Source organism: Arvicola amphibius, chromosome 3, assembly GCF_903992535.2.
Source record: "Arvicola amphibius chromosome 3, mArvAmp1.2, whole genome shotgun sequence".
NCBI lineage: Eukaryota > Metazoa > Chordata > Mammalia > Rodentia > Cricetidae > Arvicola > Arvicola amphibius.
In genome coordinates this window covers 21,816,194-21,839,057 of record NC_052049.1, presented here as the reverse complement: position 1 = coordinate 21,839,057, position 22,864 = coordinate 21,816,194, and the positions used below count along the sequence as shown (strand labels likewise).

General features: G+C 47.1%; 1 protein-coding gene across 1 annotated transcript in view; it reads right to left on the bottom strand.

The window, feature by feature from the left end:
* Positions 1-22,864, bottom strand: part of Pdzd2 (PDZ domain containing 2) — a 101,746-nt gene that overhangs the window by 45,138 nt on the left and 33,744 nt on the right. The window contains exons 7-8 of the mRNA XM_042054674.1: positions 8,822-8,933; positions 1,816-1,961 (exon numbers count right to left, since the gene is read on the bottom strand). Of these exons, the coding sequence (XP_041910608.1) occupies positions 1,816-1,961; positions 8,822-8,933 (258 nt within the window). The remainder of the gene's footprint in view (positions 1-1,815; positions 1,962-8,821; positions 8,934-22,864) is intronic.

Genomic DNA, 22,864 nt, shown 5'->3' with positions numbered 1-22,864 from the left:
AGCTCCTGCTACAGCGAGCTACTCACTCTTAGAATAATGTCTTCTGTGGGGGCAGCTATCATAGCACAGGTAGAAAAATATCATTGAGAGGAGAGCCACCGCAAAATAGTTTTTATACTTGATTTGTATCTGCTTCATTCATATGGAGGAATGAGATGTTCCCTCCTGCCAGGGGTAGTTTGCATTCCCTGGTGGCTTGGAAGAGTTTATACTGTGATCTTTGACAGAGTATCTGCCAGTAACATGGGCCGCCCAGACTTGGTCTCATTAAATAAATGATGTGGGCTTGGCAGTGTTACCACCCATTTACTGAAACCACTGCAGAGCATGCCAGACACAGCCTAAAGCTGGCCAACCTTTGAACACAGGGGTTCACGCAGGAGCCCCTTGGGGACCCCTTTCTCTGATCACCAGTCTTCAGCCCTGCTTCATGCTCCCTCTCTTGGAAACAAGCAGAAGCCAGAGGCCTGTGTGCTTCATGTGGCCATTTGAGAGCTCAAGGAGTCGCTCTGCCCTGTGTGCACCTGTGCTGTCTCATAATGCACTGCCCACCGGCCACCAGTGGCTATAGGTTTGAATTAAGGCTCACTAAGATTAAAATGCACTCCTCAACTCCACCAGTGCATTCCTAGGCTGAGACACACGTAGCTGCCATCTTGGATACTACAGGCGCAAACCACTTATACCTATGCCCAAAGTTTTACTGGATAACGCTATACTGGGCAGCACCTTTTGGCGGAGGAAATAATGGTGTGTGTGTGTGTGTGTGTGTGTGTGTGTGTGTGTGTGTGTGAAACCTGGGAGAAAGAGAAGAGGGCCGAAGATAAGAGAAAGGACAAACTGAAGAAGGGAAAGCTCTCTGGTAAGACTGTCTACCCAAGCACGAGCTTCCTGACTCCCAGGGCCTGGCTAGATGGGTGTTTGTGAGCCATTTTGAGGTTCAGTTGTTCCACTGCAGAGTGGTCCTAACACACTAGAAGTCAGGGTCCAAGACCCTTAGACTCCTATCACCTAGGAGTCCCCAAGTGTGATATCAGAGACTTCACTGCTGGAACCTCCTCTTCCAGTCCTGTTTTTCTGATAGATCCAGGGGAAAAATGCTAGTGATTTTCTGTTTGACTCATAGTACTAGAACCCAAAGAACCCCCAAGTTTCCCGGAGACTGAACCTCTTTCCAAGTTGGTTGTGAGCCTGTCATCTAGCGTCCAGCGGGCCAGGGACAAGATAACTGAGGAGGAATTTTTAGTCAGGGCTGGAGAGTCAGAGTTCTTGACGGGAACAGGCTTCTGTCATGCTAACCGCCTACTCTAGTCCTCTGCAGCAGGTGGGACCCCAGGCAAGGTATAGGCGCATGTGCTCACGCCACCAACAGAGTTGTTATTCTGACATAGGAGGTTCCTATTAAATAAGCAATGGTGGTTTGCCACAGACTCTGAGACGCCATTGTCTCCTGGCAGTCGAGAGCAACTCTTAGTTCCAAAACACACAGCATGAAGAGAACCAAGATGCTGAGATCTATTAAGAGATATTTCCCCACTTTCTTCAACCCTGGAGCTGGCTTCCTTCTAATCTTTCTGGGTAGACCTCATATTCTCTCCGTGGCTCTCGCTCTGTCTCTCTAGGCCCGTATCAGTAGGCAACTCTTCTGAACAGGGGTCCATAGAGATCTTTGGAAAGAAATAAAATGTATTCACTCACACACTGACACACACACACACAATCACGGAGACACAGGGTTTCCAAATCTATGTTTTCATCTCTAACCAAGTAATGGTGACTATGAGTGACCCAGAGGCCCCAAAGCCTGGGATTAACCTGTGATGTCCCAGTAGAATCCAGCAGCTGGGGAAGAGAGTGCTTCCGGCCATCTCGAGAGACCTCCAGCATCCTGATCCGGGGGTCCCCATTGCGTACCATCAGTTCATTATATTCTTCAACAGACTCTAGGCGGTGGACACCTCCTGCAACAACAACAACAAATTGGAGGCGGGGCTTGGTAAGGCTTGAGAAGAGCGTTAGCGGAACCAATAGGCCGGAACACGGCGTTTGCAATCACCGTGTGGCTTCTGAAGGTCTGGGGTTGAAGATGCATGAAGGACCAAGTCTGCCCAGGCCTATACCCAGGTTCTGCATCAGCCTAAGGAGCAATGTGTGCACCAAGTCAGATGCAGGGGTGGCGGCAACAGCAAGAAACTGGTGAGGGGACCATTGGCAGGTGGTCTCCTAGCAATGGCGGAGAATCTCTTCACAGATGCCCTGGCTTCACTGCTAGGTGGGTGCTTTTACTCCACATACGATACTGATTTTTTTTTTTTTTGAGATATACAGTTGATGTAGGTCTTGCTATGTGGCCAAGCTGGCTTGGAATTCAGAATTCTCTAGTGCTATGTGACTTCTAACCTCTGAGCGCTGAAATAACTGGCACGTACAACTATGCCTGGCTTAGCAACGGCTTTCTGTTTTTATTCATGCTTATTAAGCATAACTTAAATGTACACAAATGTACATGAATGAAATTTCACACGACCTCTAACACACTGATCAAGAGACACAATCCAGAATCTGAGAAGCCCCCTCAGGTTACTGGTTGCTCCTCATCCATTGGTAATGTGATCTTTAGACCAGTGATCTAAGCATCCCTGATCACCTCTGTCTGTTTTTGAACTCTATATGAAAGAATATGCACGTCTGTGTATAGAGCTCCTTGCTCTTAACATTTATTCTATTTTTTATTTTGTGTATGTATGCATGTAGGGGTACATGTGCCATCAGAGGACAACTTGCAGGAGTCCATTCTCTCCCTCTACTATGCGGCTCCTAGGACTGGAACTCAGGTCATTAGCATTATGGGTAGGAACCTTTACTCACAGACTTAGTGAGACACAACCGTGCTGTTTATGTGCCAACAGTTTGTTCATTTCCGCTCTGTGTAACATTTCATTGCACAAACACACTATACTTTATGCGTCCTGTTGTTGAGGGACGCTGGCCTGTTTCCAGCTTGAGATGTGAAACAGTAGTAACGTGTGTGTGTGTGTGTGTGTGTTGTACACACAGTACATTGCTGCCCACACATTACTGTTTCTTAAACAGCCCATTAGAAATGCAGAAAGCATAGAAAGGTATGTATCTGTGGGACTCCTGATTAAGAATCAAGACTACAGCTATTGTGAAGGTAAGGTCTTCCCAGTGCCGTGTCAATGTGGAGGTGCTGGCTCCTGGCATTCTTCCTTCCTCAAGTATTCTTTCCTGCAGGATGAACTCTGTCTTCCTCATGCCATCCTGCTCCCTATCTGTCTTTAATGTCAGTTGTTCCCCTGGGTGCACAATGGGATCTTACTAGGGCTTTCAATCTTCATTCCACTGATGACTGACAGGCTCACACTTCTGTGTATACAGCATCTGCTGATCCTTTTTGTAAAGTGTTTATATCTTCTGTCCATTTGTTTAGATTTCCTTACTGATTTCTTAGTAAGTTTTTTTTTATTATAATGTGTGAGATGATGAATCCTTTGTGGGATCTATGAGTTATAAATATTTTCTCCACATCTGTGCCTTACATTGTCTTAATGGTATTTTCTGGCAAATAAAAAGTCATAATTTTAACAGTATGATGTAGCCATTTATGGCTTAATGACAGGGTGTTTTGAGGAGTGTAGTGTGTTTACACAAAATAAGATGGGTCATAGTTTCTTTTATATCATTTTAGATATCACAGAGTCTAAATTTAGTTGCTTTATAAAATACCCTGAGAGTATAGAGGGAAAAGGTCTGTTTTAGCTCACAGCTCCGGGTTGTAGTTGATCATGGCGGGGAAAACACAGGGAGGAGTTTCGTCATATCACATCCCGTGAGGAAGCAGAGAGCAACAACTACATGATTGCTAGCACTCAGCTCGCCCATTCCAGTCCAGGGCCCACTCATACAATGGTACCCACCCCATTCTGGATGGGTCATCCCACCTGAGTTAACCCAATAAAGCAAATCTCTCACAGGCATACCCACAGAGCAACCTTATCTAGACAATCATTCATTTGGAATCCCTCCAGTTGATTCCCCGATTGTGTCAAGATGACAATTAAAACTAGCCATCATGGGTGGCCATAATAGCACTATGCGGTATAATTATATGGGACCACAGTCATGTGTGTTGCCCATTGTGGACCAAACTGTAATTTTGCAAGCAGGGATACAAACCAGCTTTTACTTTTATAATTGATGCTTTCAGATCCTATTTAGGAAACCTTTGCAATAATTTTGTGTGTGTGTGTATGTGTGTGTGTGTGTGCGCGCGCGCGCACCTCATGTTGAGTTTTGAATAATGATATGGTGGTGATAACAGCTAATGGATGTCACTTAGGGCTTAGCTTTTCAAAAGCTAAGTATTAACTTTGTGAAGGAGGTTTTCAAACATCTGAAATCCTTTTGCAACCAAGGAAAATTTTGCATTTAAAAAGATCGCAAACTTAAGAGGTTAACATGGATAAATCAAAAGTACTGAAGTTAAAGGAGACCCCTGCTGGCAAGAAAAGAGGTAGGCAGGAAGGAAAACTTGGGCTAGCATATTAGAAAAACGTTCTGTGGGATGACGGATAATGTTGCTTTAGTCATTTTGGAGCCAGACTAGGCAAAGCCTTCATGGAAATGGCTAGAACCTCATACACATACTTAAATAATTCATAACTTTATAATTCATGGGCCAGATTAATCTTTCTTGGCATGCTTACTCATCTGAAAAAGATTTAGTAGAAGCAAATTCCTTCTGGGTTGACAGGGAGGCGCTTGTCATTGACAGGAGAGAAACCACACACGGTAGCTTCCACTGATAATACCCTGATGTATGAACACCGCAGTGACTCATTCGAGAATACGAAACAAACACCCAGATCTGGAAGACAGACAAGTGAGGATCCCATGGCATTAAAACCTCCTGTGTGGGGCTGGAGAAATGGCTCCATGGCCAAGAGCACCTACTGTCCTCACAGAGAACCAGAGCTCCGTTCCCAGCACCCACATCAAGCAGCTCACAGATGCCTGAACTCCAGCTTCAGAGAGCCCATGCCTTTCTCACCTCCTTAGGCCCAGACACAGGCACACAAACATTCATATTAAAAATAAACAAACTCCCACATGCAAATGTGTTTCAAGGGAAGCAGTCCACAGTACCGTCAGAGCCCAGGTCCCCAGTTTCTTTAGCACGTCCCCAGATGAAGCTGCCAGGCTTACAGATCCCACCTCCCCCGTGAATATGCTCTCTCCTGATGGCTGTCAGGGATGTGCTCCTCTCTCATTTCTGGAACCAGGATAGAAGTGTCACGAGTTTATACAACTTTACACAACACCATCACTTCCCACCTCACAGCCTGCCGTTCTTCCCCTATGCACTCTTGCCAAGCTTCACCGGACTGATTCATCATTGCACCAGACGATATTGGGCCTTTCAAATGAGAAGAGGACTAAAAACAGTTGCCCAAATTGTCTTTCATTCCCCCCCCCCCCATTGCCTGGATAATCTCCCATTCCTCTCCTCCTGGTCTCCAGTCTTTTACCCAGGTCTCAGCCTTCCTTTATCCTGCTGATTCCGAAGGCCTCCACGAACACCACAATCCAGAGGGACTCTCAGCCACTCTGCCGCGCGTATGTGTGTCTTATCCAGGCCACCGCTATGTGTACATGTGGGTTGCCTTCCCGGGGGACTAAGAGTTCTCACGAAGGCCTTCCTGTCTGAGGCCATTCAAACTCTTGTTTCCCTCTTGAGAAGGAAAGAGGCAAGAACAATAAGAATGAAAATGAAAATGATCATTATACTCATGACCCCAACAATGAAATCAATGAACGGGTGCTTCTGAGGGAAGGGACCATGGCTGTCACACCTTGGAGTGGCAGTACCAACCACATTCTCTCATCAGTCTTCCAAAAGGGGGGGGGGGCGCATGGAAGGCTCTCACATCTACTGAGAGAACCAGTTCACAGTGTAATCCTCCTTTCCCAGATGAAGAAGTCACTGGGCCCAGGTCACTTGTCTTGGGTGCAGAGTTAGAAACTGAACCCAGTTCCAAATGATGCGTACACAAGCTTCCTCCCCTATTCCACATTTCCCTATAGGTTTGGATGGCTTGAGAAGAAGGTGAAACTCCCTGCGGCAAACAGTGAACAGCCCTGGACCGGCTATCAGCTAAAGGCAAGGCTAGCTCCAAACTGACAATATGGGCACATCTGGAAGGTCTTCAAGCTACACCCCCACTCCCATCCGAATCTAGAAACCCTTCGACATGGTAGGGGACAGAATTCTTTTCACTGTCCCCAGGAAGCCAGTGGTGGGAAGAACTGACTGGAATGTAGGTCCTTTTTCCTGGCTTCAATCCAATGACCTTTGGGACTTCCTTAGTTGCTCTGATCTCATCTATAAAATAAGGAATGTAACTGCAGCGGTTTCAAAGATCCTTGTGTCTCCTGAGAACTCAGAGAGCCTCCCTGGGGATTGATTACAGTGGTGATAAACTCTGCCAAGCTGACCACTGCCTCCTCTCCGCCCTTGTACACACAGGATTTAAAGGGGTCTCTCTCAGCTGTGGGGGCAAGGGCTGCTTGTTGCCTCTAGGTGACAGCCTTCTACCCAATGCCATATCTTTCTGCCAAAAGTCAACCTAACATGATGCTGCATAGTTATTCCCAATTATCAATAAAATAACTAATTTTGGTGACTAGAACTTTTAGCAGGATGTACTTTATGGTCCCACGCTATTTATCTTCCCTGAGAATAAATGCAGCAGAGAGATGATGGGGGGGGCATTGTCTGGGCTGGCAGCATTGTCCCTTTCTGTGCCAGGGATCTGGGTGCAGAAGAAAATGATGGGACAGGGGATATTAACACACTATGCGTTGGGCTGGGTGATTTCGTGAGACTTAAAAATAAGACCTGGGGGTACTGATTGTGCAATCCTGATGGCCACAGCATGCACAAGTCTACACACACACACACACACACACACCCCTGCAGCAATAAATAAATACATGGCAAAACAACCTAATCTTTCAAAGTCAGGGTATCAGCTCTTTTGGACAGCTGTTGGAAAGGAAGTTGAAGGAGGTTTAAAAACAGCCTAAGGGGCCAGGTGGTGGTGGCTCACGCCTTTAATCCCAGCACTCAGGGACCATGTGACTGGCAGGCAGGCTGGACCTCTGTGAGTTCAAGGCCAGCATGGGCAAGAAGAGCTAGTTCCAGGACAGGCTCCAAAGCCACAGAGAAACCCTGTCTTGAAAATCCAAAAAAAAAAAACCAAACACAAACAAACAAAAAACAGCCTAAGGATGTCAGGCTACCAACTGCTAAGGGCCCAAAGCTAAGTTCTACCTCCCTTTCCCAATGTCTGTGGGTGGGTGGCTGGAGCCAAGTCACCTACTACGCCAGTAAGCACTGTGCCAGGAGCCCATGTCACATTTGGAGACCCTAAAAATGCTCTAGTGCATTGTTAAATGTAGGAAAAGTTGAGAGCGATGGTAATTAGTCGACAGTAATGAATTCATTACATATCTTGTATGTTAGTGTGTGTTATATGCACATGTGTATGGAACTCTGCAAGTCCATGCAGTGTGTCTCGAGCCCAGAGGTGGCATGAGGTCCCTTCCTCTATCATTGTTACCTTTACTTATTACATTCCTGTGTGTGACAGAATGCACATGAATATGGCGTATGCGTGTGCATATGGAGCCAGGCAGGGGGTCTGCTGTCTACACCCTTATGTTTGTGTGTGGTGTTTCATGTGTGCCTGCAGCTGCTCTTGGGTCTGCGTTGGCTTGTGAAGACTGGAGGCTGATGGCAGGTTTCTTCCTTTTTACTCCTTACGTCTGTGTTTTGAGCTAGGGTCCCCCACTAAACCCACAGCTTGCGGCCAGCCAGTGAGCCCCCCAGAGATTCACCTGTCTCGGCCCTACCCTAGTCCCAGTGCTGGGATTACAGACATGGGCCAAACCTGGCTTTTACGTGGGTACTGAGGATCTGAACTCAGGTCTTGCAGCTTGGTTAACAAATACTTGACCCACTGAGCCATCTCCCCAGTCCCCAGCATATATCTGCATGGGAACACAGTCATGAAATTTATTTTTTGATGGAAAAAAAATATCCAACAAGGCAAAAGTGCCTAGGACCCATGAAAGTCATATGTATCTTCTGCTGTCTCCCCCAGGCCATGTAGGGAAGTACACAGTACACGTCGAATATGGAAGCCATCAGTTCGTAAAGTTGCAATTCTCTTCCGTCATTTCTCCTGCTTAGCTGAGATGCAAATGGGATGTGAGATAAAATCCTTCTGCCCCTTGTTCAAGTGGGCTGAGAGTTGTTTCTGCGGGGCGGGGGCGGGGGGCGGGGCAGGTGCATGCTGAGACTATGGGGCTCCTGAGCATTGGCGCAGAGAGGGTCATCTGAAACCTCATTAAGGTAAATGAGCTAAACATTCAGGAAATTGAAGTTTCAACAGACAACACACACATGCTGACACGCACTTCGTAAGGGCTAAGACGAAACCATCATGTGGGCAGCTAGGCTTAACGGGGCTGCTCTGACAGGGCATGCCTCACTGGAGGAGACAGTTCTGAGATTTAAAGGAGATGAAGGGCTCATCTCCCCAGGTGTAAACCTGTTAACGTTCCACGTAGGAGGATGAGGCAGGAGGACTGGAGTCCAGGCCAGTCTGGGATACGTGACAAGCTGAGGGCTCTCCCCAAAGTGTTCATCCTGTTAAATGGGTTCGCTTCCCTGTTCCCGAGACTGCAAGCTTCTCTCATTCTCCACAGGCAGGGTGTGGAGGGTGTTGCCACTTACCTGAAAGACGGCTCTTAAGCTTCATCTTATTGTTGCCTTGTTTGGGACTTTCCAAGCTCCCCTTGGATTCCTCAGAGCTGCCTACATCCTGGGATTCTTCTGAGTCGGGCATCTAGAAGGCAGAGCACAGAGCTGAAGGGAGAGGCCGGGCCTCCAAGGAGTTATCTCAGTCAGGCTGGAGAAGCAGCAATACCGATGTCACGTGAGAGAAATGGCTCACAGTGACAACCCCACCCTTCAGATAACCAGAGTGCCACAAGCTGGCAAGTTCCCCCTCAGAGGCGGCAAGGTTTCAAACCTGAAGGAAAGGACCTCTGGGGCTGTTTCCACTCCCATTTTACCCTGGTCAAGATCACCCCAGGCTAGCTAGAGGCAAGGCTAGATTGAGAGTCTAGGTCTCCTGGCTTGTAACTCTGAGCTTTTCGTAGGAGGCAGGTTGCCACAGAGAGACATCAAACCAGAAATCCAAACCTGTTTTTAGACTTCAACTTGTATCAGTGACAGTCAGGGATATGTTCTGGAAATGTGGTTTAAGACAATTTGGCCGTAGGGAAATAACGAACAGTATAGTGTGAGACCTAGATGACCTAGGCCCACCACTAGGGGTGGGGGTGGGGTGCTCCTGACAGTCAATGAGCCCAGTGCCAGGCACAACATTTTATATTCACCTTGTAAGATAAGCAACTGTTGAGGATAAAAATGTGTAGTATAGAAAATACGACAATGAGGAATACAGTCCTTTATTATCAGGTACTATGTACCAGATTGAACTGCATAGGCTATGCCGAGAGGGGGCTCACATCTAGTGGCACAGGCTAATGTTGGCATCAGCATTTGCGGCAGTACCATGTCACTCTGTAAATCTTCTGGGGGCTCGCCACTGCATATGTAACCCACACCAGGGGCTAACATGTCATGAGTGTATTTCCTTCAACCCGCCCCACGCTTCATGAGCCACACTCCTCATCCTGAACTGTCCAGGTTCCGTGGAAGTGTCAGTCAGGCCAAATGTCTGTAGGTCACGTTTCACATCAGCTTCCAGAAAGCGATTCAGAAAAGATCACCCCAAAGGTCAGGCTGTCAGGCATTCCAGTGAAGCTAACCATGCTCAAAAGTACACTAGTAGATTGAAGCAGGAGACTTGGGTGTTTGGAAGCATTTGTTAAAATTTGGTGGGCCAGGGGTACTGAGGAGATGGCTCAGTCAATAAAGTGCCCTTCATGAAAGTCTGAGGCCTTATGTTTAGATCCCCAGAACCCAAGGAAAGAGCAGAGAGTGGTGGCCTAAGTTGAACTCCAGCAGAAAGGGCAGGAGGGGCTGGGAATGATGAGGGTGGGGGTGGGGATGGGTTTGTGCTGAGAGAAGCAGGTCTCTGGAGCTTCTGGTGTGTCTTAAGAAATAAGTTGAATGGGCTCAAGAAACTACTCAGCAGACTTGTAAATAAAATCCTAAAAAGAAGGTGGAGCTCTTTTGCCCTGTTGAGGAAGACAGCCAGTGTCAATCTCTGGCCTCTGCAAGCATGCACACATGTGCACGCCTGCCTGTATGTACATGTACACACATGCACATGAACATTTACAGCCCCCATCACATTCAAGGGATAAATTGAAAACGTATTAACTATATCAAATAATACTCTCCCCCTTAGAATTTTATTTTCCTGTGAGGTTCTAGAGGGGGGAAAAGCCTCATATTAAAATAGATGAGCTCATGCTATTTATGCACACAGAGTTGCAAGGGGCATATGTCTATCTAATTGGGTATATAAATTACAAAAAATTAAAGCTACTTGTCTTTTATGAGGTGGTTATGTATATCAAATATATATATATATATATATATATATATATATATATGTTTGAAAATTCCCTTCTTAAGGTTCAAGTATCTTTTCAGATAAGAATGAGGAGCATAGGATGAGAGGACAAAGAGATGAGCAGAAGTTTGGAAGGGGCACTGGGAAGGAAACGAATCCTGTCATAATAAACACAGAGTTTACAATGTCAGGGCCTGGCTGGTGTCCAGGGTTAGATTATGGAGGGAATCCTGAGGGTTGCTTTATAGGTTTTCCAGAGGAATGGATGCCTTTGCCAACCTCAAACCTTGACCTCGATGTAAACCCAGTAAAAAGAACCATGCAAACAGGAATCATTCAGAGAGATGAACAATGGCACGGAAAGAGGCAGAATCTCCATTGTGAACAACCATTCTCAGAGCAGGGTGATGCTTGTGGCTTGCCTAAAGAAAAAGGTGAACTCTGCTTGCAAGTCAATGTGGCTTTGGGGCTATTGAATGGGTGGGGGCCAGGACCAAACTGGCCAGAGATGCTTAGATCAAGAAAGGACCCTCCACCTCCCCACCGAGGCCCTGTTTCTGGAGTGAGGAATGCCTTTCTTCTGGTCTCCATCAATCCAACACAGCAACAGAATCAAGGATGCATTTGCAGGAGCTGAGGGCGAGATTTCAAAGTAGAGACAGTCAACCAAAGCCTTCAAGAACAGTGCTTCCCCCTTCAATCTCCCAATGCAACAAAGAATGAAATGATATCTAGTTTCTGTGACTTACAAGTTGTGAGATTGCCGATGCCAAAGAAGTCTTTCAGTCAACAGTGGATAAAACGTGAATGATCTAGATACACCGCAAAGCACTTTAAAGGACACGCGGCTGAGATCAAGGCAGGAATGAAGACTTAAGTCAGAAGTGTTAGCATAGGAATGTTACTCCATTTCGTGTTGCCATAACAGTACACTACAGGACTGTATAAGGAAAACCTAGCTGGGCATGGTGGTACACACCTGCAACTCCAGCACTTCCCAGGTGGAGGCAGGGGGATTACGAATTCAATGTCCTCCTCAGTTATAGAGTTCCATTTCTTGTTATTTTGGATGCTGGGGAATCCAATGTTGAGGAACCAATACCTGGTTGAGGTGCTTTGTGTACGCCCATGGCAAAAGACCAAAGGGCCAAACTTGCCCTTCTGAAGGCCTGGTTCATGGTAAATAGCCAACACCACACAGCTGGATAAGTTTCCAACACAGGCTTTATTTAAACCAAAGCAAAAGGATTCTGAATTGGAATAGGACCACTTCCTCCCTTAACAGAAAATTTGTTTGTCACATTGGGCTTGGAACTCAAAGAACAGGAAGTGGGCTTTGGAGACACATTAGCTCCATGTTCTAGCAGGAAGCGGTGTACAAAGTATCATTTTGACTACAATGGGCCCTCCCTTAGTCCTGTGCTATTGTGTGGAAATGCCCACGTTTATGAGAATCCTTTGGCTGGGCGTATTCCCTGCTCCAAATTCGCAGAACAAAGGAGCCCACTCTGGAAATGACATTTGTAGCTGTGCTGGAAGTAAAATTGGCAGGAAGTTCTTCTGGAAGTTCTCCATTCAGTCCGGCAGTTCCAGTTAGCACAAGGCCAGGCTGTTACACTCTCGGAATCTAACAGACCTCTGTAGACCCCGTGGCAGAGCCTCATGTGCCTACAGCCTGTGAAATCCTCTCTCGGTGAAGAAGGAGCTTTAGCTTTGGGTTTTGCAGGCAGGGAGGTGGGCAGAGGCCCCAGCTGTAAGACACCCATCCTGCTTGTGTCTTTATTCGTAATTCATGTCCTGAGCTCCAGGCAGCGTCCCCATCTGAAATATGGGGCTGCAGGGGAGGATTAAATCTACTATGTGGATTTCTGCTTTGCGGAGGCAGGCTTCCCTCCTAAAACCACACTAACCAGTCGAGAAAAGGGTAATGAGGGGGAGGGAAAGAGAAGGAATATGAATGAATAGGAATATTCTGGAAGCCAATAAGCAATCAGATGGGATGGAAACGATCTGATCTATGCTGAATCCTAAATAAGAACTAGAGAAAGCTGAGCAGCAAACCCATTTTGCACAGAAAACCCCCACAGCTCAAGTTGCTCACAAAGGATCCCTGGCAATGACCATGAAGGGAAGGCTCAGCCAGGTCCAGGTGTGGAGGGCGGAATGATGGTTGCAGGTATCCACCTTGAGTCGATTCTGAGGGAGATTCCTAAGGACAAGGAGTGAGTAAGATACACTTTGTGACCATCAAAGTCACAGGATAGCTCCCACAGTCCCGAAAGATCCAGGCTTAAGGAAGCAATGCAGGGCCCCTGGAATATCCCACTGCCCAACATCAAATGGCAGCAGCATGGAAGGAAGCTGGACCAGGTTGCAGGGTCCTCCGTTCTCCTATGCCCCCTCCCAGTTCACTGTGAGACAGAGAGGAGGAACATAGAAGCTTCTCAGGTGTCACCAGTCACCAGAGAAGCAAGAGGTACTAGAGAACAGGTAAAGTCAGGAAGTCACGCGGCAGAATGTAGATTAATAGAAACTTAAGTTGTAAGAGCTAGTTAGTAATAAGCCTGAGCTATAGGCCAAGCATGCTGTAATTAATGCTTTTGTGTGATTATTTGGGACTGGGCAGTCAGAACAAAAGAAAAGCTCCCCCTCCGTTTATAGCAGGACTCCCATGAGTATTAACAAAACAGCATATCAAGTTGCGGTAAGACTAAGCACCTCCCATGTATTAAGGCTGGGCAAGGTGACCCAATATGAGGAGTAGGGTCACAGAGCCAGTAAAGGGTCAGAGATAGCCCCTGCTCCCACTGTTAGGAGTCCCACAAAAGGACCAAGCTCACACAACTGTAACATACATGCAGAGGGGCCTAGGTCAGTCCAATGCAGGTTCCCTGGTTGTTGGTTCAGTCTCTAGCCCAGGTTAGTTGGTTCTGTGGAATTTCTTGTGGTGTCCTTGACCCCTCTGGCTCCTACAATCTTTTCTCCCCCTCTTCTGCAGGAGTCCACGAACTCCATCTAATGTTTGGCTGTGGGTCTGCATCTGTTTCCATCATTGGCTGGATATAGCCTCTCTCAGGACAATTGTGCTAGGCACCAATTCGGTCACAGGGGATGGCCAGTTCAGGCTATGCATTCATTATTTCTAGGAGTCTTAGCTGGGGTCATCCTGATAGATTCCTGGGAGATTCCCTGTAGTCTAGTTTTCACCTGACCCCCAAATGCCCATCCCCCATCTTCAGTAGTCTTCTTCCCTTCCGTCCTGCCCCCCCCCCCCAACTGGATCACTCATGCTCCCATCCCCACCTGCCCCATTCACGAAATCTCTTCTATTTCCCCTTCCCAAGGAGATCTGGGCAGCCCAACCTGAACCCAAATAGAGAGAAACTCAAAGCAATTCTACTAAAATCAGGAACAGACAAGGCTGTCTATACCTATTCAATAGAGTATTTGAGGTTCTAGCTAGAGCAATAAGACAACTAGAGAGTAAGGGGATCTAAACTGGAAAGGAAGAAGTCAAAGAACTCAATGTTGGTGAACAGGGATGATTTCCTGGGCAGTGGCAGACTCTCAACTGATAGCAATGTACAAAATGCATTTGAACAACGGCCACTTTACCATAGCAGTAGGTCCTACAGGATAGAATCTAGACTAGTATTTTGGCAACAAAACATTGGCGCCAAAAGTCAAAGGGACAGAAGGAATATTTGAGAAGACATCTGCACTTGGGCACAGTAGAACTGCGAAGAAGTTGAGTGGAGCCGGAGGTAAGAAATTCAAAGGGGAAGGATATGAAACGCCAGAGGTCGCCAATTACTGACCAAAAATGTACAGCGGGAAGCGATTCTGTTTAACCCTGCAACATTTAAATCCGAGGCAAGATGAATCTCAAGAAGCAGGTGACAGAGGCCCGAGGGCAGGCACCCAGGGACCATCAGAGCAGGTCTGGCTCAGGACTATGCAGAACACATCCCCCAGTTGAGCAAACGTGGGTGGGGTGGAGAGGAGACACTTCCATCTTCAGCCTCATGAATTCTAGGCCAAGTGGCAGTGAACTTGAAAAATGTGGCCCCAAACTAAAAGTCCCTGCTTCTTGGAACATGGAGGATTTGTCAGAGGCACAATCCACACTTGATTCAGGACACCAGGAAACGGATGATTTGGTTTCAAAGGGTAAAAGGCAAATACAGGAGCTTTCCGATTCATACTAAAAGCCTCTCATGCAGGACCAGGTTGATTCCAGCCAGCCTCCCTTGGGAGGAAGATTCCCCAGGGCTACAAGCTCCAGACAGCTGGCAAACTTCAGAGAAGCCAAGAACATTGTCATTTAAAGAGTATTTATTTTGATCTTATGGGTGAATGTTTTGTCTGCAAATAGGATGAGTACCACATGCATGCCTGGTACCCTCCAAGGCAGGAAGAGGGCAATGGATCCCTTGAAACTGGAGTTACAGATGGCTGTTAGCCCCGCTGTGGGAGCTGGGAACTGAACCCAGGTCCTCTGAAGGAGTAGTGGGTGCACTTAACTGCTGAGCCATCTTGCCACCCCTCCCTTCACCCCTGATATACTTTCATCCTCGAATTTTCTTTAATGCTGTTACCAAGCTTCGGTTATAACCAATTGGAACATAATTCTCCACTGGTCTTTTGCATTCTTGCAAGAGAAACATAGATTGGGTTTTATCCTGGGTGAACAGACTTGACATGGGAGATAGTGTCCCAGGAGAGAGATGTAGGCTTGTTTACTATGAAGTAAAAGAAATACAATGTCGCTCTCTTGAGCCAAGGCTAGTCAGGCTTGCTTCAAAGCCCATCATGAAAGACTGTAGTTGCCTGTGGTCAGGGTTTCTCAGCTGTGGTGCAAGTCTGCGGTGTATCCATTCCTGCACCACGGGACTTAAAGAGGGGAGAGAAGTGACCCAACCAGACAGCCCTGACCTGGGACTGAATCCTACACCTGAGACCAGAGAAAGCCAAAGCCTAGCTGTGGTAGCTTCAGTGACAGTCAAAATTGCTTCTGACCTGAAACTGCATGTTTTCTGCAGAAGACACTTTCAAACTGATTTTTTTTTAACTCCTTGAAACTCTCCTGAAAAAAAAAAAAATTAAAGTCCCAGGAACATGATTTTTTTTTTCTGGAGGGGAAGAGGAGGTGAGAAGGGGAGGGGTAAGGAGAACTTGAGGGAACGGGATAGTTGAGATGGAGGAAAAACAGAGTTGAGAGCAAGGGAGAGATATTTTGATTGAGGGAGCCATTATGGGGTTAACAAGAAACCTGGCTCAAGAGAAATTCCCAGGAATCCACAAAGATGACCCCAGCTAAGACCCTAAGCAATAGAGGAGAGGGTGCCCGAACTGACTTTGCCCTGTAGTCAGACTGATGAATATCTTAAATATCACTATAGAACCTGCATCTAGCTACTGATGGAAACAGAGACAGAAATCTGCATCAGAGAACTGGACTAAGCTCCCAAAGTCCAGTTGAAGAGTGGGAAGAGTGAGAATATGAGCAAAGAGGTCAAGACCATGATGGGTTCACCCACTGACACATTCTACCTGAGCTAATGGGAGCTCACAAACTCCTGCGGGACTGGGAAGGGACAAGCATAGGACCAAACTAGTCCCTCTGAATGTGGCTGACAGTTGCCTGGCTGGGGCAGACTGAGGGGCCACTGGTAGTGGCACCAGGATTTATCCTTACTGCTTGTACTGGCTTTTTGGGAACCTAATTCTCTTTGGATGGAAACCTTGCTCAGCCTAGATATAGTAGCGAGGGCCTTGAACCTTCCCCAAAGCAATGTGCCTTACCCTCTGAGGATTGGATGGGGGTGGGGTGGGAGGATGTGTGGAGGGAATAGGAGGAGGGGAGGGAGTGGGAACTTGGATTGGTATGTATAATGAAAAAAGTTTGTTTTCTTTTTTTTTGTTTTGTTTTTTCGAGACAGGGTTTCTCTGCGGCTTTAGAGCCTGTCCTGGAACTAGCTCTTGTAGACCAGGCTGTGTTTTCTTTTTTTTTTTTTTTAAAAAAATAAAGAAAAATTAAAAAAAGATTTTTATCTGGAACAAACACTATCTATAGGTTAGACTTTGCCCCCCTCCTTTTTTAATGTCAAGGGTAGTGGGTTAATAACGTGATGCAGTTATAGGTCCATGACACTCTGGCTCATTTACATTTTTCGCAAATGAAAAGTAAAGAACACGTGAGACTACAAATCCAATCTTGTTGGAACGGAAGAACCCTGTTTGAGTGTTTCAGTGAGAAGCAGTCTAATCTACAGATGTTGGAAAACCAATCTTCTGTATGCAACATCAAGAATCTCATCAGCTAGGATGGAAAAAAATAAGATGTAGGAGGGACCAAAGAAAGCCATTAAGCATCTTTATGTTTTATTTTTTTTTTGTTTCATAACTCAGAGGTCAAGGAAATTTAAATTTAGATGACAACCACTTTCAGCGGATTCTTAGCCTCTGGATCACAGTCTGCAAAGGGGATTTAGGTTTGTCAGCATCCACGTGAGCATCATTATTCCACGGACATTTTCTCTTGTGGTGGAACTGCCAAAAAAAGCGTCACTTTGAACAAGACAAACCATGGCACCAAGGTTTCATCTGTGGGAGCAGAGGAAGCTCAGTGTTCCCCAGGAATCGGCCCCTTGGGCCCAAGCTAAAGTCTATTACTTAGCCATGTTCTGGAGATGCTGCTTGCAGCCCTGATGAGGTCGCCTCAAACACACTGTGACTCATCCAGCGTTTGGCGCCTAAACATTGTCTGTTTTCCTCAGCTGGCTCCAGAGGCCTCACAAACAAACAGCATGGCTTTTATCTCCAGCTTTTCCATTGCACAAGCATATCTGGTCCCAAGGAAAACCTCGGGAGAAATGGTCACTCCTAGTTCACACTAGGGTTTTCACTGTTCCTATCACTTGAAAAAAAAAGGGGAGGGGGGAATCTACAGATGTGACAGAAGACATCTCAGCTTTAGATCCCAGGGGAAGCTGGGTTGGTTCACCCACTGGTCAGGATCCACGGGATAGAACAACGTGATTTCCCTTTCATGCTTCAGTCACAGGAAGATGGGTTAAGGCTTCTAAATGAAGCCCATTTTCCAAATCTCTGGGGCAGATGTGTGAGTGACCAAAAGAGAACCAGATGGCCATCAGAGAGGCCAGCGCTGAAGATGAATAAGCATTCATACAGAGGAAATCAGAGCAACAGTGTGTGCTCCCGCACACAATTTAATCAGGACTGAGTGGCAAGGAGCCTGTGACTTGCCTGCAGAAATTATAAATGACTCTACCCCTCTGCTAGACCATCACTTTCCATCTGAGAGAATAGCTGGGGACTGAGGAGAAAAACAGCAAATGTGGAGAGACCAATTTGTCATCCCTGTGTGCTCTAGTCCATTCGGAGCAGAGAGTGTGTGCACAGCTCAGAGGCCCTCAGATGCAGCGGGGGAAGGGCTATAGCTGAGGTCCACGGGGACATCCAAGCTGGGGCTCTGCAAGGGAGATAATATTGCCCTTGTTCTGTAGGGGCCTGTTTCCAGTTTCTGCCCATTCATCACCCTGCCCCCAGCAAATCTGAATGGGCTGAAAGGACTGTGTTGGGGGTTATTTACATGGTTTTATGCATACAAATTCAGTAAGTTTCTTGGTCACATAGAAAGCTTTGGTAAAGACGTCACCTTTGAAACCCTGGGAATGCCAACAGTCATTAGCCCCTGGGTGATCCCCTTAAGGTGGACAGTACCCTCACAGACTTTCACAATTTTTAAGCACAAATCTGAGTGTGTTGATGGCAGAGGGACTGGCACGTTTCCTCCAACGGTGGCACACAAGCACACTGGCATTCTCGGTCAAGAAGCTTTGCTGGTGGCTTGCCGTGTTCCTGTAGCCTTGTGGGTGAAAAGCCTGGGGGTCTGGAACTCTTTTCTAGGTTTATGGTGTGGGAGGTGAAAGGGGGTCCTAAGGGTGACTCCTCAGCAGGAGCTGGTGGACAGCTCCCATAGTGGCAGCACAACCATGATAGCTTCACCCTAAACCCAGAGCGACAGAGCAGTGAGAACGTGTGTGTGTGTGTGTGTGTGTGTGTGTGTGTGTGTGTGAACGCATACAGGTAAAATTCAAGAGAGTCAAAAGCATGATTTAAAAAGAAAAGAAAAAAGACATAAGCTAGGCAGAACATGGGCTCTGGATTCAACCCACAACCCAGCAAAAGTAAGTAAATAAATAAAAAATGAATATATTAGCAAATGACATGTGAGCGGGACAGGCAGCAGGCCTGGTAGAAATGTCGCAGATGAGATGTGCAAGGTCTCTAGCGGAGCAGTGTCCATTTACAGAAGCACACTCCTATACACACCCCTATACACACCCCACCTGAACACACTCCTATACACACCCCACCTGAACACACTCCTATACACACTCCTATACACACCCTCCTGAACACACTCCTATACACACTACTATACACACCCACCTGAACACACTCCTATACACACCCCACCTGAACACACCCCTATTCACACCCCATCTGAACACACTCCTATACACACCTCACCTGAACACACTTATACAAACCTCACAGTCTCCCGTGGACTGTGATACTATACAAAGCCTATTCTGAGTGGGCACGCAATCCAGGAGGCTTAGGCAGAGAGAAGGGCTTCATTGTGGTCCGACTCTGGCTCACTGTTAGGGGCCCGCATAATACCTTTAGGGCCTTACTGACCTGTGGGGAGTTACACTTTGGATTCTTTGTTTCTGGGAGTCCCTGAGTTTACACGACTTGACCTGTTGTCCTAAGGGCATGTCTTTAAGAATCCGAGAAGAAATTGTAGATGTGTTGTGTGGAGCCTGTGAGGAAACAGGAGAAACTGGGACCTGGCCTACCACCTATCACCCACAGCAGGGTTCCACAAACTCCTGCCGGAGGTTTACATACTCAACACCGGATTCCTCAGTACGGGGAGCACTGACATGTCCATTGGACTTACTGCCTGTGGCTGCTTTGACAATACAAAGTCAAAGCTGGGGAATAGAGACTTGTGGTCAAAGCTGGAAACTTCAGGCCCGTGGCCTTCCTAGCTGTTGACTCTACATCTACACAGTCACACTCCCCTCCCCTCTCCTCCCCCATCTCTCCACTTAAAGCTGGGAAGAAAGGTGGCCATTTGCAGGAAACCTGCTCACAGCATGCAGAGGAAGGAGCCGACATGTAGAGATGGCTGAGAAGGTCACAGACTTACCTACACTGCACGCTTTTTATCTAAAATACCATTTTAAAGTGGCATCAATAAGAGACTCATGTGAACTAGCAAAGTCTTTGCGAGTTGAAAGGGACCACTTGCTACACATAAGGGGCTGGTCAGTGTCATTAGCGTTGGTTCCAGATCAGGGCTTTAGGAACAAGCAGGCTGCCTGGAAGGAACAGAAAGCTCTGTCTGTGGTCTCTTGTGTGGGCTCTGGTGGTGACGAAAGGGGAGAAAATGGCTTGGGGACAGAGGAAGGAGAGGCAGCTTGTGGGCCTGGATTTCTCAGGTGTGTGGGTGGGCAGAGGATTCTCTGGGGTCCCAGGCTGTGAGTATAGAGCAGTTGAGAGCAGTGACTCTAGGACAGGGGACAGCCGATGAGAAAGAGGCCTTGACAGCAGTCAAAGGTGAACAGAACCCCATTATAATCCAACTCAGGAGGAGCCCGGCCTTCAGAAACAGCTTCACCCAAAGGCAGGAAACGTCATCCTCACCAACCCTGCCCCACCACCAGGGGCCCCTGCTGCAAGAACCCAGCCACTCACATGACAGGCTGGCTCTGCTTCACTGACCCCTTCTACTCCTTGCCAGTTTCTTTCCCGTTTCTTCGCCCCTTCTTCTGCACAGGCTCTAGCTCCTTCTCAGCAAGACCAGCAAAGGCCTCCACATCTACCTGTCTGCCTCCAAGCCTTCCCTCTCTCTCACTGCCCAAGAATTCTGCTACAGAAACTACACCTGCCACTCAACTGCAAAGCCACCTATGAGTACAACTGTTACAAAAGGAGTCCTATTCTTAGACTGGACTAAAGGCCCAGTCTGAGTATTTGGCTCCGTCAACTTCTTGTTGGTCTTTGAACAGTGTGGGTTATGTTTTTTACACTAGAATGCCACCCATTTCTGTGGGTGATTTTGTGGGAATCCCATGAAATAATCAAATACTATTCCATCCACCTTGAAAAAGTTATAGCTGTCATGCTGGGAGTAGTGGCACGTGCCTTTAATCCCAGCACTCAGGAGGCAGAGGCAGGTGGATCTCTGTGAGTCTGAGGCAGCCTGGTCTACAGAGTGAGTTCCAGGACAGTCAGAGCTTCATAGGGAGAATCTGTCTTGAAGGAGGAGGGGGAGGGGGAAGAGGAAGAGGAAAGCAAAGGAGGAAGAAGAAAAGGAAGAGGGAGGAGGAGAAGGAGGAGGAAGAGGAAAGCGAAGAAGGAGAAGGAGGAGAAGGAGAAGGAGAAGGAGGAGAAGGAGGAGGAGAAGGAGGAGAAGGAGAAGGAGAAGAAGGAGAAGAAGGAGAAGAAGGAGAAGAAGGAGAAGAAGGAGAAGAAGGAAGAAGAAGAAGAAGAAGAAGAAGAAGAAGAAGAAGAAGAAGAAGAAGAAGAAGAAGAAGAAGGAAGAAGGAGGAGGAGGAAGAAGAAGGAGGAAGAAAGAAGAAGAAAGAAGTTGTCATCTCCCTGAGGTCAATATTTATTGTGCAGAAGTGGGAATGCAAAATGTACATAAATAACAACAGTAATTCATGCTGGAATATAAAAAATGCTGTAAGAGGAGAGAAGCACACCAGAAAACGCTCACTGTGTGGATGGAGATGCAGAGCTGGCTGCAGAGCAGGGTGACTCATACGATGGCTTGGCTGTGGGCACCTGTGAAGCCACGTGATAAACTGTGGCTGGGCACAGTCGGGGTGGGAGGAATGTTACAAAGAATTAGAGATGTCGGCCCAGGGAGGCAAATATTAAGTAGACATATATTTCAAGGGGAAATAATTTCAAATATCACACACACGCACACACACGAGGGAGAGAGAGAGAGAGAGAGAGAGAGAGAGAGAGAGAGAGAGAGAGAGAGAGAGAGAGAGAGAGAGAGAGAGAGGCTTACTGACAAGTCGTGGATCAGCTGACTTTCTGACTCAGACTGCTAACAGCCAAGAAACACTCAAAATCAGCAACCAGAGAAAACAGAGGTAATGGAGGCAAGAGTGACAAAAAAGATCTCCAAAGAATGAAGAACGTAGAGTCTTGGCAGGCAAGACACGGGAGGAGGAGCACTTAGTAAAGTAAGGAACAAGAATCACGGTCTTTCTCTGCAAATGTCACCCAGGGAGCTAAAGTACCACTTATGTAAACAGCAAGGCAAGAAAAACAAGCCAATGAGCAGCAGACAAAAGACAAGCACACAGTCCACCAGGGCGTAGGGTGGGGGAACTCTATTGGTCCTGAGCATCTTTGTTCCTTTGAGAAATCTCTGCCCTGAATTCCACAGCAGAACTTCTGACCTTTTCTATTTTGCTTTGTTTGGATTCCCCAGGCTCTGTGCTACCATGTTGCATAAGATGCAGCCAGAATGGGAAAAAAAAAAATCAAGAAATTCTGCCTTCCGGTGCACAGGGAAGCTTTTGGGTAGACGTGTGTTTCCAGCATCCGCATCTCATGTATCAAACACATCTAAGAGCCATCAAAGGCGATGCTGACACTTCACGAATATTTTTATTACATGTAAGCCTGTGTGTGCGATGCTTGGGCCACAGCACATGTGTGCGGATTGGAGGGCAGCTTGCACGGAGTCACTTCTTCCTGTCCACTGTGGGGGTGCCAGGACTGAACGCCAGCCCTCAAGCTTGGCACCAAGGGCCTTTACTCACTGAGCCATCTTGCTGGCCCAAGATACCCACTTTCTTAAAAACCATCACAGTAACTGGAAGGGAGGCTGGGAAGGGACTGCCTGCCTGGGCTGAGGTTAGATTATGCCAGTATTACATCCATGAGCAGTTTGAAAAAACAAATACATTCCAAGGGGTTCTTAAAGCTCAAATGAGGCTTGCTATCCCTTTCTTTCACCTACGTCTTCTATTTCAGAGCTGTCCTCTTTCTTGTACTCCCTGTACCCCCTTTACTCTACTATGTATGGACCAAAGACTTCAGTTTCCAGAGGGCTTAAATTCAGCAGATCCAAACTCAGAGAGCAGGGAGTGGTGCTGAGG